The sequence below is a fragment of the Neolamprologus brichardi genome, chromosome 4 (genome assembly GCF_056152115.1).
Source record: "Neolamprologus brichardi isolate AB-2024 chromosome 4, ASM5615211v1, whole genome shotgun sequence".
NCBI lineage: Eukaryota > Metazoa > Chordata > Actinopteri > Cichliformes > Cichlidae > Neolamprologus > Neolamprologus brichardi.
Genome location: NC_142107.1, coordinates 13,458,677 through 13,472,728, shown reverse-complemented (window position 1 = coordinate 13,472,728; position 14,052 = coordinate 13,458,677). Strand labels below are relative to the sequence as shown.

Sequence of the window (14,052 nt, the reverse complement as noted above, 5' to 3'; positions counted from 1 at the left end):
TCAAGGCCACCACTGAGTAAGAGCTAGCACTGCTCTCCTTATGTCGGCTCATGTGCTTTTGGCCCTCCATAAGGAAGCAAATCAAACAAACATTTCTCTTTAAAGATGGCACTCAAGTTAATGAGCTGTTAAGTCTTCATTTCATGCAGTGCAGCAACAAAGTAAACTTAGATGAACTTACTAGACTTAATCATTCACTTTGAAATTTTTTTGTAGGTCTACAGCTCCAGTGCTATTCCGTATATACCAAACTTCATCTTAATCCAAAAAATTAGGATGAACTGCTGCTACAGCATTCCACACTGTAAGCCCTTTTTATTGTTCTTAGTGAATCTATGCTTGTTTATTTCAGAGACTGATGGGTCCCGATGGCATGTCCATGGTCAATGGGACAACAGGAGTCCAAGGAGAGGAATACTGGGCAGAAGAAGCAGCGATGTCTATTTCCCAAGTTAGGCCTTCATCCCCTTCAACCCAGGCACAGGTACAGTCCCAGGTCCAGCCCCAGAGACAGGTCAGCGACGTCTACTCCAATACCCTACCTGTCCGCAGGCCTGCCCCCGCCAAGAATAAAAACCCAGTGGGTAAGATGTTATCCAAATACTACAAAACTTCGAAAGAGGAAAACGGGCAGAATGTTTGAATCTCTTCCTTCATTGAGGAGCATAAAACGTATCATTGCAAATATTTTTCCAATAACGGTGAAACATTACCTTCCAACCTGAATATGGAGTTAAAAAAGAAAATGTGAAGTTTGCTTTAAAATGTTGATAATATGATCATATACAAGATTTCAGTTAAGTACAGAATTGTATAACAAAAGCTGCTAATGTTGTTATGTCTGACTGTTGACTGATTCTTACTTTGAGTTAGTTCAGCTCAAGTCATTCCAGTAGTCTATGAACAGTTCCTGATGTTAATCATGTTGCTCACACATATCTGCTTTCAAACCCAACAGGAGAGACACGAACCCTGCCTAGATCCAGTTCGATGGCGGCAGGACTGGAAAAGAACGGGCGCTCCCGTGTCCAGGCCATCTTTTCCCATGCTGCAGGTGACAACAGCACCCTGCTTAGTTTCTCCGAGGGAGATGTCATCACCCTGCTAGTGCCTGAAGCGCGTGATGGCTGGCACTATGGGGAGAATGAGAAAAACAAGATGTAAGTAATGTATAATTTATTCTGTTTTGCCCGAATCCAAACTGTAAAATAAGCTAAATGTTTGTATGTATGTATGTACATTTAACAAACTCTGCACTTTTAACAGGCGTGGCTGGTTCCCGTTCTCCTACACACGCGTGCTTCCTGACAGTGACAGTGAGAAGCTCAGAGTGAAGTATGCAGGATAAACACTGCCACACTTAATAATTCTGAATGAGACCAAGTCTGAGGCCATTGTTTTCTTACCCCTCCAGCCTGCACCATGGGAAAAGTAGCAGTACAGGGAACTTGTTGGAGAATGATGCATCAGTGCCCACACCGGACTACGGCCTGACTGCCCGACTGCTGGCACAAAGCCTAGCACAGCCCCGCCCACGCCCCTACAGCATGGCAGGCTTTGGCACACAGGTACTGTAACATGTCGCTGTACCTTTTAGTGAACAGTACCATTTCTGCACTTGTTACTTGCTAAATTAATTTGTAGCTGCCACCTGAGTTTGTCTTATGTTGCGTAATTAAATGAGTAATCCTGCAGTAAGTGAAAATCAGACTTTTGCTTTCTGCTGCCATCTAGTGTTTGTATTTAAATACAGCAGATAATTCAGTAGTGGGTCTATGAGCACACAATGACTGCTTAACACTTGTTTTTTCAGCCTGCTATTGAGGATTATGATGGTCGCTTTGCCACAAGGTAAGTGCCTTTTTTGCCCTACCTACTAAGTATTGATGGATAATGTATGACTGCTACTGCCATCTGAAACACTTGACACTCGAGGCAGCAAGGCAACTGCTGAACATGCACATATCCCAATTTAAATGTAGCATACTTTCACTGCTTTCTAAACAGATAAAATTTATTTTACTGAGGAAAAAAAACCTACTAATACTGGGGTCATCACAAAGTCAGTATGGATCGAAGTGTGATGCCTGAGTTAGTGGTAACAAAGCTCAATTGTTCTGTAAATTTATTTTTTTATTATTTATTATCAATCTACTTTTATTACTATTTTTAATTTATTTAGTGTGTTTTTAATTTTTTTATGTGCAGGAGTGTTTTTATTTACTTATTTATCTATTTTATACTATTATTTGATTTGATTTTATTTATTCATTTTTTGCCAACAATCCCAAAGACGGTAGTTTACTACTGATTTCAAACTGAAAAAAAGAGATGACAATCTTGGATAAATTTGGCCTTTTTTCTTTTTTTTTGGACACAACTTTGACAGTAGGCCACTGATCTCTTCATCCACTAATTGTTTCTAAACTAACGATAACACTTGGACTCAAGCAAAAGTTCTGCTTTGCCATAGAATTTAAAATTTGCAACTTTGCCATACTGTATGTATGCAGTGTTTGCTTTAAATATTATTTCTTGTGTCGTCTTTATCCTTTCCTCTTTGCTCTTCTTTACTTTTTAAGTAGCTTGTTAAAGTTGAGCAGGGTCAGTATCAGTGTATTGACAGAGTGATTTTTTTTTTGATCCATTGTGTTTTAACTCTAAACAAGTCCTTGCTGACTCGTCAGGGTAATGTGAGGTTAAAGTTCAGAATTATGCTGTGCCTGTTTCTGTCCGATCAGGGAGTGCATCTTTGCGTGTATAGCTGTATGTAAATGTGTGTACGTGTGAGAGTGGGAGAGAGGAGAAATGTCCTGGTGTGTATGTGCATTTGTACTGGTGTTTGGTGGATTACATGTTGTGACAGTAGACATCACGCTGACTTCATCTCAGTCATCGCTGCTTGTCAGCCTGGGGCTTTGGGCACCAGTGTCAAGATGTTTTACATACTCCTGTCTGCTCTAAATGTGTGTGTATTTTTCTTTCTGTATCAGTATTTTGAGACAACTCTGTCCTGCGGGGTGTATTCACCCCAACAGACTAATACTGCATCCCTCCAGCTAAGGAGATGACTTGATGATTTTCTCATCAACAGCAACATATTGGGTTTGTCTGTTTTTCAAAGACTGGTCGAGTCAAACACAATCAAAATATGCACAACAATATCAGCAAACAGATCTGCGTAAAAGTGTTGATGAGGGAATTGGAAGTCCAATCTTCTTGATTATGGCAGGGTGTGTTTGGAGTTGTAGCTGTGGGTGGGGCAAAATAGATTTCCTGACCCCACCTGCCCTTCTCCTAAACTCTACTCTGCCGCCTTGTGCCTGTCTTGTCTTTCTCCATTTCTCTCTGAGTGTGTCCGACCTGGCAAGCTTCCTTCTCTCTTTGTTCCACAGTGACAGTCCTGATGGCAAATTGATTTCGACTGTGTGAGAACAGACATACAGACAGAAACAGACAGCTCCGGATAGCACAGGGGCCTCCCCCCCCCCCCCCCCCCCCCCCCCCATCTTTCCCCCTTCTTAGCCTCCCTCCTGTCCAATTATCTCCACCTCTTCTCCTCTGCCTCCACACACACCCCTTCTCCGAATGGAAGAGGCCAGTTTCATCCCTCCTTTCTGTCCTCTCTTCCTCCCCGGGTCCCTCCTTTCCTCCTTCCGTCCGTCCTGGGGTGCTGCTGGTGGTGGTGTCGGTGTGGACAGTAGCGGTTGGTGGGTGGAGGATTGCGTTGAGCGAGAGAGCCAGAGCGGGGCCTACCTGCTCGGCATGCAGCGATATGGACTCTGAATTCGCTATCACAGTCCACCATCACGGACTGATCTCGCAAGAGACTGCCTTTGCTACTGCTTATCTTTCATGCATGTACATGGTTGTGTCATTTTGTCAAACTAAAGGACATTCATGTACTGTACAAGTGCCAAAAGACTTCAATGTCGATGTACTAAAGCCACTGACTGAATGGCCTTTTTAAGCACAAGTGGGCCCAATATTATTGATTTCCCACCAAACACATACACGCTCAAAAAGCTTTGTTCAAAGTAAGGCTGCACGGCAGATTACTCTGTTTCCATTCTGAGAGTTCCCCTACGTCCTGCTGTGCTTCCTCGTGTCAGTGCTAGACTTTATTTTCCGTCCAGAGGGTGTGTCATATATGCCTTACTTTGCTTTTTTTTTTTCTATTTAATACAGATTTTATGTGCGATGAAGCATTTTTTTAATTGAGCTTCAATAATATACATTATATATATAGCTAAATATAAATTGTTTTTGTCCGTCCACTAAATTGCACTGTATTTTTGGTCATCACATGGTATAGTAAAAAAAAAAAAGCAAATTAAATTAAAATTCCCACTTTTGTCAACACAAACCCTCTTTTTGCCATCCTTTCCTGAACCTACTGCCACAGTTATTACTTAAATAAAATGCCTCACTCCTGTAACCTTCAGTTTTGTCTTCTTTTTTTTGTTCTTTCCTTTTTTTTCCCCCACTTTTTTTTCCTAATCCTGGAGGTACAGTTAGCTTGGAAGGGTCCATGATCTTTTGTTGAGTATCCCCAATAACAGCTGTGAATTAGTTTTAGGTTAAATAATAACCACAGCTTCTGCAGCTTTCAGTGTTTATGATTGTATTCCCTGAGTGGCTATGTAGTTTTTTTTTTGTTGTTTTCTTATTTATTTTTTTGGTCTTTTCTTTTTTAAAAAACAATATATTGTCCTTGTAAAAAATAAAATCAAATAAATGATAATAATAATACTAAATATTATTATTAAATTAAAAATTAACATATTTCCAGAAACAATGAAACCTGCTGATTAGTTGAAGTGTTTATCTTATGCATGCTGTGGAGGGAAACCAGAAAATGTAATATTGAGATTTGACCTTGAATGTATGGTGAATTTTTACAAAGGTATTCTAAATAAAACATACATCTATATATTAATAAACAGTGTGGTCTGACGAGAAATCTGTTCTGTCGATGATAATTTCCTTGTTCGGCTCAGAACTGATTCTTTTTATTTTTCACTTTTCCCCCTCAAAAGCAACACCTACCTGTGACTCATTTCAAGCCACAACTCTGTTCTGTGCATGCGGTTTCATCCTTACTCACTCCCCCAAGCACCTGTAACATCTGTGCTGCTCTTGATAGCCTGTTGGTGTGTGAGGTGATGTTGTGTGCACTTTGACCTGAACTCTACCTGCCTGCTTTCCTCCTCTTTGGTTGTTTTTTAGATATGATTTTGACTTACTTGTGCTTGAGTTGTATTTGGGTTATATAAACAGCAGCGCACACATTTTTAGCAGACGTGCGGATGATTTTATGTATTTTTATTTACTGTCAGATTTGTTCCCAGTGAGCTTTGCAATTTGAAAGGATTGTAGAGTGCTGTATACAGTATGGCATGTTGAGCATGAAGTGCGTACCTCTGTTTTGCATCCCCCATTTCAGTCGTGTACTGTTATCAGTTTCAGTATGTATGCATTGCACCAGACTAACCAGTGTCCTTACAAAATGTGACCCATGCATGATCTGAGAGATGAGCCATTCAAATCCAAAAGTTCTTTTTACCTTCCAGTTTGGGTCCAGAATTGTCCCGGTTCTGAGGGAACAGGACCTCCGTAAGTCCACCAGTCTCCATCGCCTTTCAGCCAAGCAGTCTCTTATCTTCTGCTCTCTATTACTGTCTGGTTCTCATTGTTGTCATTGGCTGTCTGGCTGCAGTTAAGATGCGGGGAATAGCTGGTCTTTTCTGTCCTCTGGCCTCTTTGGAGTTGGCATCACTTGGTTCTGTCAATCCAGCAGGCCTTGGGTTGTAAAAGAAGTACTTTTATATTTTAATTTATGTAATTTTTTTTTCTTTCTGTGTGTAACCCAACATCATACAGAGAAGACACTAACCCTTCATGCATGCCTATAACACGCTATTTAATTAGAATTTGTTCATCATATGCTTGCTAAATCTCACAAAACTGCAACTTTTTGCTCAACTTACTGTTGGAAACTTTAGGAAGGTAGAAGTCTTTGGGTGTGGTTACATAATTAACCATCTAGATCTTGTACTTTGCTCAAGCTAACTATAAGTCTTGTCTCACCCCTCCTCTCACCCACAGTGACCGTTCCCTGGAGGTCTACCTCCGGCCTTCCTTCTCTGATGACCGAGCTGCACCCATCTTCTACTAGCAGCCTGCTGCCCCCTTTTTACCCTCGCGGGCCTTTCCTTTTTAAAAAGCAAGAGATAATGGCCAACACTGGCAGGTTTCAGTTGTATAACGTTATCGCAAGAGGGCCCAGTGGCTGTGGAAATTCACTTAAAGAATTTCCCATCAATGTTTTTTGCAAATGCTTTCACGAAACATTGAATGTTTTAGTCAGAACAGTGTGACAGTTAGATTTAATTATTTAGATCATACCAATTGTGAATAAGGTATTGCTAATAAGTAGTGATGCCAATACATTAATATTTATCTGTACTTCTGTTATGCTATATTTTTGGTTTCTGCAACACTTTACACTGTAACTTTCACTGGAAGATCATTTGAATTAAGTATCAGTGGAGGGGCACACTGCAATAGTTGCTTACGTGAGAACTGAGAAAAAATGGTTGTAAACAGTTTACCACACATTGCTGTAATGTGAACTGAGTAATTTGAATACTCAGACTGATGGTTGAACCCTGACAGGCGATGAGTAAACTATAATTTTGCTTTTGTTAGGTAATAATATAGAATTATATATTGACTAGTTGTGATACAGTATACCCAGATTTTCAATGTGGGAACTGTGCCTTCTAGGTGTTCTTTTTTTTGTTTGTTTTTTTCTTTATATGCATATGGCGATATCCATTTTGTTCTGTAAAGTGGTTTGAGGGAACATGCATCGCAGTTCTATTTGTATTTTTATATTACTGAAAACATTGATGGGATTATTTCACTTTCTTTGGCTTGAGCAAGCTTTCGTATAGTGCAGGCGCAATTCCACAGGTATAACATGGGAATAAACTGCTACTCTTTCCTTATGTTCAAATTTCAGTAATATCTAAGCTGCCAGATTGCCAGGAAATGAAATGCAGTGCATACAGGAGGTTTTTTTTTGTTTGTTTTTTTAATATATATATATATAAATACATATATATATTCAGCTTTGAGGGGGTGGTAGCTTATCATATAAGGTACAGTATTATCATAGCTTTGATCATTTGTTCTCAGTATTTTACAGTACACTCACCTGGGACACAAGATTAGAGGCATGTTTTTCTTTTTTACAATATGATGTATGGGGTTAGTGCTGAAAGTGTGGTTGAAAAGTAAGAATGTGTTGTGTGAATGAGCTGAAATGCCTCTTAGTCTCCAGGAAATAAACTGTTACGTCACAAAAACCTTTTGTGGATGAGTCGTTTCCACTGAGAATTACGGTCATGCTTTTACTACATAGCTCATTTAAGAATCAAGTTTCAAATGCATTTTTTTTAACTTTTATATAGCCCTCACCTCGTCCATGTCTCTCTGTTTGTATTATATCTGTACCGTGCAGACCATGCATGTAAATTAACTTGTCCAAAATAAATCCATATGGGCACAGACTTCATACTTTTATGTGTTGTGTTTCATTTGTTTTACACTTGTTGACATTAATGCAGATAAATATATCACAGACACAAGAGGGGGAAAAGTATTTGGATTTATTTGTTTTGGATAGTACAACAGCCGTGAGTGAGGGATGAATGGAAACAGCAATGATGTTACTACCGGTGCATAGAACAACCCACCTCACCTTCTCCAAAGGCGTCTGCCACTTTAGCCAATGGGCTTTGAAATATCTCTTTGGCAAATTTGAGAGACTATCATCCTGGATTGCATCTTCTTCAAATTCTCTATACAAAAATACTAGCAATGTTTTCTCTTCTTGCAGAACTTCAAAGGCAAGGAAAGAGGAAACTGAATTGGCACTTGGAGCTACAGGAGGATAGAGAAGGGGGAGTGAGCTGCCGATACAGCAGTAGTAATTCAAGTCAAGCTACCTGCTACATGTTGATATAGGATTCATACAATTGTCCTATTTTGAATGTCTTTTTTTTCTTCCCCTTATCACCTCATACCCGGTTCATTCAGCACTAACATAACAGATGCATAATGGATGAGACCAAGACCTAGCTGTAGAAAAGATGCTCGAAAATGATAACTGACATTCAACATTTATAACTGGCATGTTGATACTGACACCACTCAACAGTGGTGACACATCTAAGTCCCTTTTAAAGTCATTCTACTGATGATCAAATTTATTTAAAAAAAACAAAAAAACAACAACCCTAAATCTATAAACGGCACGTGGACACTAATGGGGGGAATCTCATTGTTCAGCTGATTCGTTGCAGAATGTGGACACGAAGAGCAACGTGGGGAACACAAAGTGTTTCAGAAAGGTGTGGAGAGCCGTGGGTTGTCATTAACTAGAGTGAGTGGTGGAGAATATGGTAGTGGTAACATCCTGGTTTTCTGTATTATGTTGCCATTAACATTAAATCCACAAAGTCCCACAATGGTGATTTGGATAACGTGAGAAATTAGGATGAAGCACCTCCAGCTCCACCATCATCACCAGCTATAACTTTTCATTGAAGTCAAATATTTTGTTTGAAAATCCATTGTAGTTTCTTATGTAACAATCATCAAGCACTGTTTTCTGGCACCGACAATGAGAGCCGTAACAGTCTTAAGTTGCCAGAAAATGCCAGATGGTAAGCGGATGGACAAAGGCAGCCAATGAGAGGAGCAGCTATGTCTGTCATTTCACTTTTTTTTTTCTTTTTCCTTTTTTGGGAGGATTATTTTTATAATTCACAAATCAAAAGAACTGTAAGGTCACGAAAAGGTACTGATGCCGCATTTAGCAAATAAATACTGCGTGTCAAAACTAACATTTCTATTTCTGCAGACAATAACACTTCGCTTTGTATCCACTTTAGCTTGCCATCCGTGCAGCTATTGCTCTTTTTTCATAAAAAATAAATAAAATAATAATAATAGTGTGCAAATCATTCGGGGTACTTCACTACAATATGAGGCACTGTCTCATAAAGGGTCACCAGGGTCAGATGCCCCAAAGGTCGATTAAAAAATAAAACTCTGTAAAACATCTAGATATAATAATGCTGCTTTTTCTGTGTTGAGAAGAACCTGGAATCGACCTTCTCTCATCGTGGTGGCATGGCACTCTCAGTCTTTTGGATTATTGTCACTGTTCCCTGTGGGACACAAGACATTGGAAATAGAAGGTAAAATATTATATTTATTTATTTACCAACTTCACAACAATATTCGATTTTAGGAATCTTTAAATCCACTTTGTCTTTCAACTGTTTATATTAGCTGCATGTGGATCTTTGCTTACAACATTACAATGGAAGCCATCTTTCAATAGCCACATTACAAAGTAGGATCAGTATTTTAAACTGAGGTGACGTTTAGTGGAGTGTCACAATTTTAGAGGAACTTTTACTACCACAAGTTGGACTAAAAGGCATTTTTACCTTTTGCTGAGCTCATCTGGGAGTCGCAAACATGTGTGATAGAGAATCGTGACACCATAAAACGATTAAGTGCTACAGCAGCTGGTTTAGGTGCCTCGGGACTGTTGGAGAGAGAAGTGGGTGTTAACGCGGGCTCAAGTGTGGTGACAGGTGAGGATGGAGAGGGCTCAAAGGACAGGTCATCTTCCGATTCACAGTTCCCACCTGAATGCACACAGAAAGTCATAATCGCTTTGTTAAATGCAGTGAGAAAAAAAGTTAGGCTTATTCTTTGCAACATATTGCATCCTCACCCTCTTCTGAATTGTTTCCATCTGTTTGTTTAGAAACACAGGGTGATTCACGTGACTGAGCTTCGAGTTCAGGGTCAGGTTGGGGCTGCTGGTCAAAGTTTTTTGTCTCTGATGTTTCCTCTCCACTGGCCTCTACTTCTGTTGAGAAGGAATAGTCGGCCAGCTCTCCTGTGGGGCTCTCCTGGAAGGCATAAAAACCAATTAAGTGATTTAATTTAATATAATAATCTCCCCAGTTTGTACAACGTTGACCTATTAAAATATTGTACCTGGTCAAAAAGGAACACTGTGACATCATCAAAAAAAGACACCGCTTTTTTCTTCCTCTCCAACTCCTCACAGAAGGATTCGGTGAGCAGGCCGGGCATCTTCAGGAGGCTGCGGAGGTGTCTAGCCCTGCTGCAGTCACTCACCACCACCGGCACTGTGGTGAAATCCTCCTCACTCTCCTCACTGTCTTCATCTTGAATGTTGTAGGTCCTCAGCTCTTCATCAGAATCGCTATCATCCGAGTCATCTTCATCCTCTGCCTCCTCCAGTGGAGCTCTTACATCCTCTCCACAAAGCTCCAGCAATGATGAGGAAGTGGACAGGTCAAGAGGACCATTGGATTCTCCACACAAACTGTCTTGTGAGTCACATTCCTCTGCATCTATGTCCTCAAATTCTTCCTCATTTATTCTCGCACCGTCCCCTCTGTCGTCTGTCTCCTCGTTGACATGACTGAATTCGGGTAGCTCCTCCTCCTCTGTGGAGCCATCACCATTTTCATTTTCTTCGGGGGACTCGTCATTGTCATTGTTGGTTGTGGTGGAGCCAGTATGCAATGACTGGGAATTGGAGCAGTCTTCTCTCCTGCTCCCCTCTTCCCGGGCATCCTGGACAGTGGAATTTGGCTCAGATCCAGTGGCGGGGTTAAGCTCTGTGAAAGGTTCGTCTTCTGAGTGCTCTGTCTCCAACCCAAGATCATCATCTGCCGGGGCGGTCTCTTTGGTCAGGCAGCCACCCATCTGTGGAGGAAATGGTGACAGCATAGACAACCCAGGGGTGGGAAGAGAATGGGGTGAACTATTGTCAGCCTCTGAGAGATTCACCAAAGCACAACTTTTGATGTGTCTCAGATTTGTTAAAGTTTCCCCATTGGCAAACTTCTTTTCTACAGCATGATTATTTCCTAAAAGGCTTGGTTTCTCAGCAGGGGGGTGACAGTTACGTGGACCTGCAAAGAACTTACTGCCATCCTCTTGGGGACTCCTCTCATCATAGTCAGAAAAATAGGCTGAGTCCCTGTAGGGGTTCTTCTCAGTTAGACTTTTTAACTGTACCTCTAAGTTGCTTGTGGAAGTGCAGACCCCTTGTCCTAAACCCACCTGCAAAACAAGCTCGGATTCTCCGCCCAGCCTAGGGCTCCTCTCACCACCCAGGGGATCTCCAAGCTCTTTAAAAATAAACTCTGGAGATTCGTTGTTCTCTGTGTCATAGCCGCTATCCAGTGATTTGGGCAGGACTGGGATATTGAAGGGATCAGGGCTTAAGGGGCTTGCCATTGATGAAAACAGGTTGTTGGTGTCTAAAGAGTCACCAGCTGCCTCTGGCTTCTTCTGCGGGCTGAGCTCTTCCTCCTCTATCTCAGCATAGTCGAGGTTGAAGTCTGCAAAGATCCCTGAAGTAATATCTGTAATGTCATCTTCTTCCTCACTGTAGTCACCAAGTTCAACCAGGCATATGCTGGAGTCTCTTACGCCAACTCCACTATCTAATGTTCTGCTTCTCTCAGGTGCCTCTGCATAGTTTAGCTTCTTGTCGCTCAGATCAAAAGATACTCCTGTCGAAATGCCCTCCCAGATCTTACTTCTCTGCTTATCTGACAGTTGTCCTGCTTGACTAGCCTGAGGCTTCCTAAAAGAGGATGGTGATTTTACGTGGCTTGCCTCAGGTATCATTTCAGAATACGTTCTCTCTCCATAAAGAAAGGATTGCGTTTCATATTTTCCACCCTCTCTATCTCTGGTATTTATTCTTGCATCTGTGAGAGAATTGGTACTTTGCACATTATCTTTAGTTACGTTCCTTTCCACTTGAAAGGCATCTTCTTCTTTTTCTTGGTGGCATAAGTGAATGTATGAGCCTAAATCAGTTGGTTTGCTACAACTATTACAGTCAGATCCTCTTCCTCCTCCTTCTGAGGCACCACAAGACCTGGAGCTGTGGAAGGTTCTGGTGGTGGCTTTGGTTAAAGACCATAATTCAGTTGTGTTTGACTGACCGGTATACTGCAGATCCAGACAGCTGTCACTTCCACTGCCTGTCTGCCTTGTGTCAAAGCTCAGGCTGTTATTGTTTGCAGAATGGTTTGAGATCCAGTTTGTGGCCTCTCCCTCGGAGAAAAGGTCATCCTCGATTTCTCCACTTCTCTGTTGACCCAAAAGCACGCCGTCAGCAGTTCCTGCATCAATTCCGATGTGGTTAACAATAGATAGTCTCTTCCTAAGATGACCTACCATATTATGGCAGCTTTCATTAACTGTGCTATGATTTGTGTTTGCTTCAAGGTAGGGATCACAGAACCCTAAGCTGGGGCTACTGACTGCTTGTGATAAACTGCGTGGGTTCTCTAACTGCTCCTTAGACTCTGCTGGCCGTTCTGCAGAGTCATTGAGATTGGACGAAAGGCAATTTTGGGAGTGGCCTAGTTGTGGGGGGCTGGTGCTGTATATGTGTCTGAGCAGTGGTTCCCTGGTTAGTTGGCTAGTGGGACTTGAATCAGAGTCATAGGCAGTGGATTTGATGTTATCAGCAGTAGACCAGTATGCGCTGGGTTGTGCTGTGGTTGAACAAGTTTCACTCTCAGATAACAATCTACTGTCACTGACTTCTAATCCTGGGCTGTAGTCCACAATGCTGTCATCCAGGTTAATGTTACACTCTACTGGTTCCTCTATGCGAATGTAGTACTCACTGCTGACTGAGGGGCTGTGGGCACTCAATACTGGAACCACACTCGGGTGTTGGGGTTCATAATAGGATGGGGACATGCTTGAGGTAAGGCTATCAGTCTTGCAGCCCCCTGTGGTGCTTCCCTTGCTTGAATAGTAGATATCCTGGTAATGTGGGTTCCCTTGGCCCAGTGGACCACTGGTGGAGGAGGAGCAGTAGGGTTGCTCAGCTCGGGCCTGCTCCCATTTGTATTCAAAGTTGAGACCGTGGCTGGTCTCTGTGACAGTCAGTAGGTCATCACCTGTGTCAGAGTGGAAGCTGTCAGAGAAGTGCTCCAAGAGGGGGAAGGAGGATGAAGCAGAGGAGGCCAGCTCCACTGCTTGAGTTTGGTCTGTATTAGGGGCATCAGCTGAGGCTGTTGTAGGGGTTAGAACTAGAGCTGTGGATGTAGCTGTGTGAGAGGTGCTGCCAAGCAAATTGGGTCTCAAGGCATTCCAGCGTTGCTCAAAGTCTTCCTCAGCTTCACTGGAGCCTTTGGCACACAAGTATGTGACCAGAAGGTGTACTTCCTCACTGCTGGGTCTCAGCTCTGGCTGCAGCCAGCAGAACTGCATTACCTCGTACCTGAACGGAGAAGAGGGACCGAAAAGACCACACACACCTTCAGGCTGGAAAACACTTATTGGTATCCTAAGATATTTTTGTTAAAAAAAGAAGAAAAGTTCAGAAGCAACATTTTTTTTTAAAAAAAGGTAATATAAGGAGAACTTCAAAGTCAGCACTTTATAGCAACACCTAGCACTTATTTACTGCACTAGTCAAGAGCATATACAGCATAGTATATGAAGGAGGTGCAGTGGAGATGCTGACACAGTTAGGAGATGTTTATGCTTTTCTTTGTGCATCTGTGTGGCTTCTCAGTGTTTGTACCAAAAGGTTTAATTCCTTAGGGAGCAATTTTGAAATAAAAAAATAAATAAAAAACAATATCTGGCAGGCTTCCCAGGTAAAGATGAATGAGGTGATTCAGATCTGGTCGATGCCAAGGGGATCATAAAGAATAGGGAGAGTATTGATCATCTGCCCTTGGTAGCAAAGACAAATGTTGCTACAATGGACTTGTATCAAAATAAAGGTTGTTAGAAACTCATTGGTCAGTTTGAACTGAAGGCTTACCAGCATCTAGAATCTATTTTGTGTGGCATCACTAATGTATAAGCTAACTAGTCTTTTCTGAGTGTCAGTATTCACTGTATGTACAGTAGGTTCTCCTGAGTGTAGTTATGTGTGGATAT

The 14,052-nt window shown here is 41.7% G+C and overlaps 2 protein-coding genes across 8 annotated transcripts in view; one reads left to right on the top strand and one right to left on the bottom strand.

Annotated features, from left to right (window-relative positions):
- baiap2a (BAR/IMD domain containing adaptor protein 2a) overlaps window positions 1-7,115 on the top strand; it is a 50,617-nt gene extending 43,502 nt beyond the window's left edge. Inside the window, exons 9-15 of one of the 5 annotated variants that reach the window (XM_035908001.2) lie at window positions 353-584; window positions 959-1,160; window positions 1,267-1,335; window positions 1,415-1,568; window positions 1,814-1,851; window positions 5,574-5,616; window positions 6,109-7,115. In XM_035908001.2, the coding sequence (XP_035763894.1) occupies window positions 353-584; window positions 959-1,160; window positions 1,267-1,335; window positions 1,415-1,568; window positions 1,814-1,851; window positions 5,574-5,601 (723 nt within the window). In that variant the 3' untranslated portion in view covers window positions 5,602-5,616; window positions 6,109-7,115. The other 4 variants (XM_006791367.3, XM_035908000.2, XM_006791366.3 and 1 more) reach the window with 4 other exon arrangements.
- Window positions 7,116-7,663: 548 nt separating this feature from the next.
- lmtka (lemur tail kinase 1 a) overlaps window positions 7,664-14,052 on the bottom strand; it is a 29,820-nt gene continuing 23,431 nt past the window's right edge. For all 3 annotated transcript variants that reach the window (XM_006791371.3, XM_006791370.3, XM_006791372.3), the window contains 4 exons: window positions 10,090-13,381; window positions 9,821-10,001; window positions 9,528-9,731; window positions 7,664-9,242 (listed from right to left, as the gene is read on the bottom strand). In XM_006791371.3, coding sequence (XP_006791434.2) covers window positions 9,214-9,242; window positions 9,528-9,731; window positions 9,821-10,001; window positions 10,090-13,381 — 3,706 coding nt within the window. In that variant the 3' untranslated portion in view covers window positions 7,664-9,213. The remainder of the gene's footprint in view (window positions 9,243-9,527; window positions 9,732-9,820; window positions 10,002-10,089; window positions 13,382-14,052) is intronic.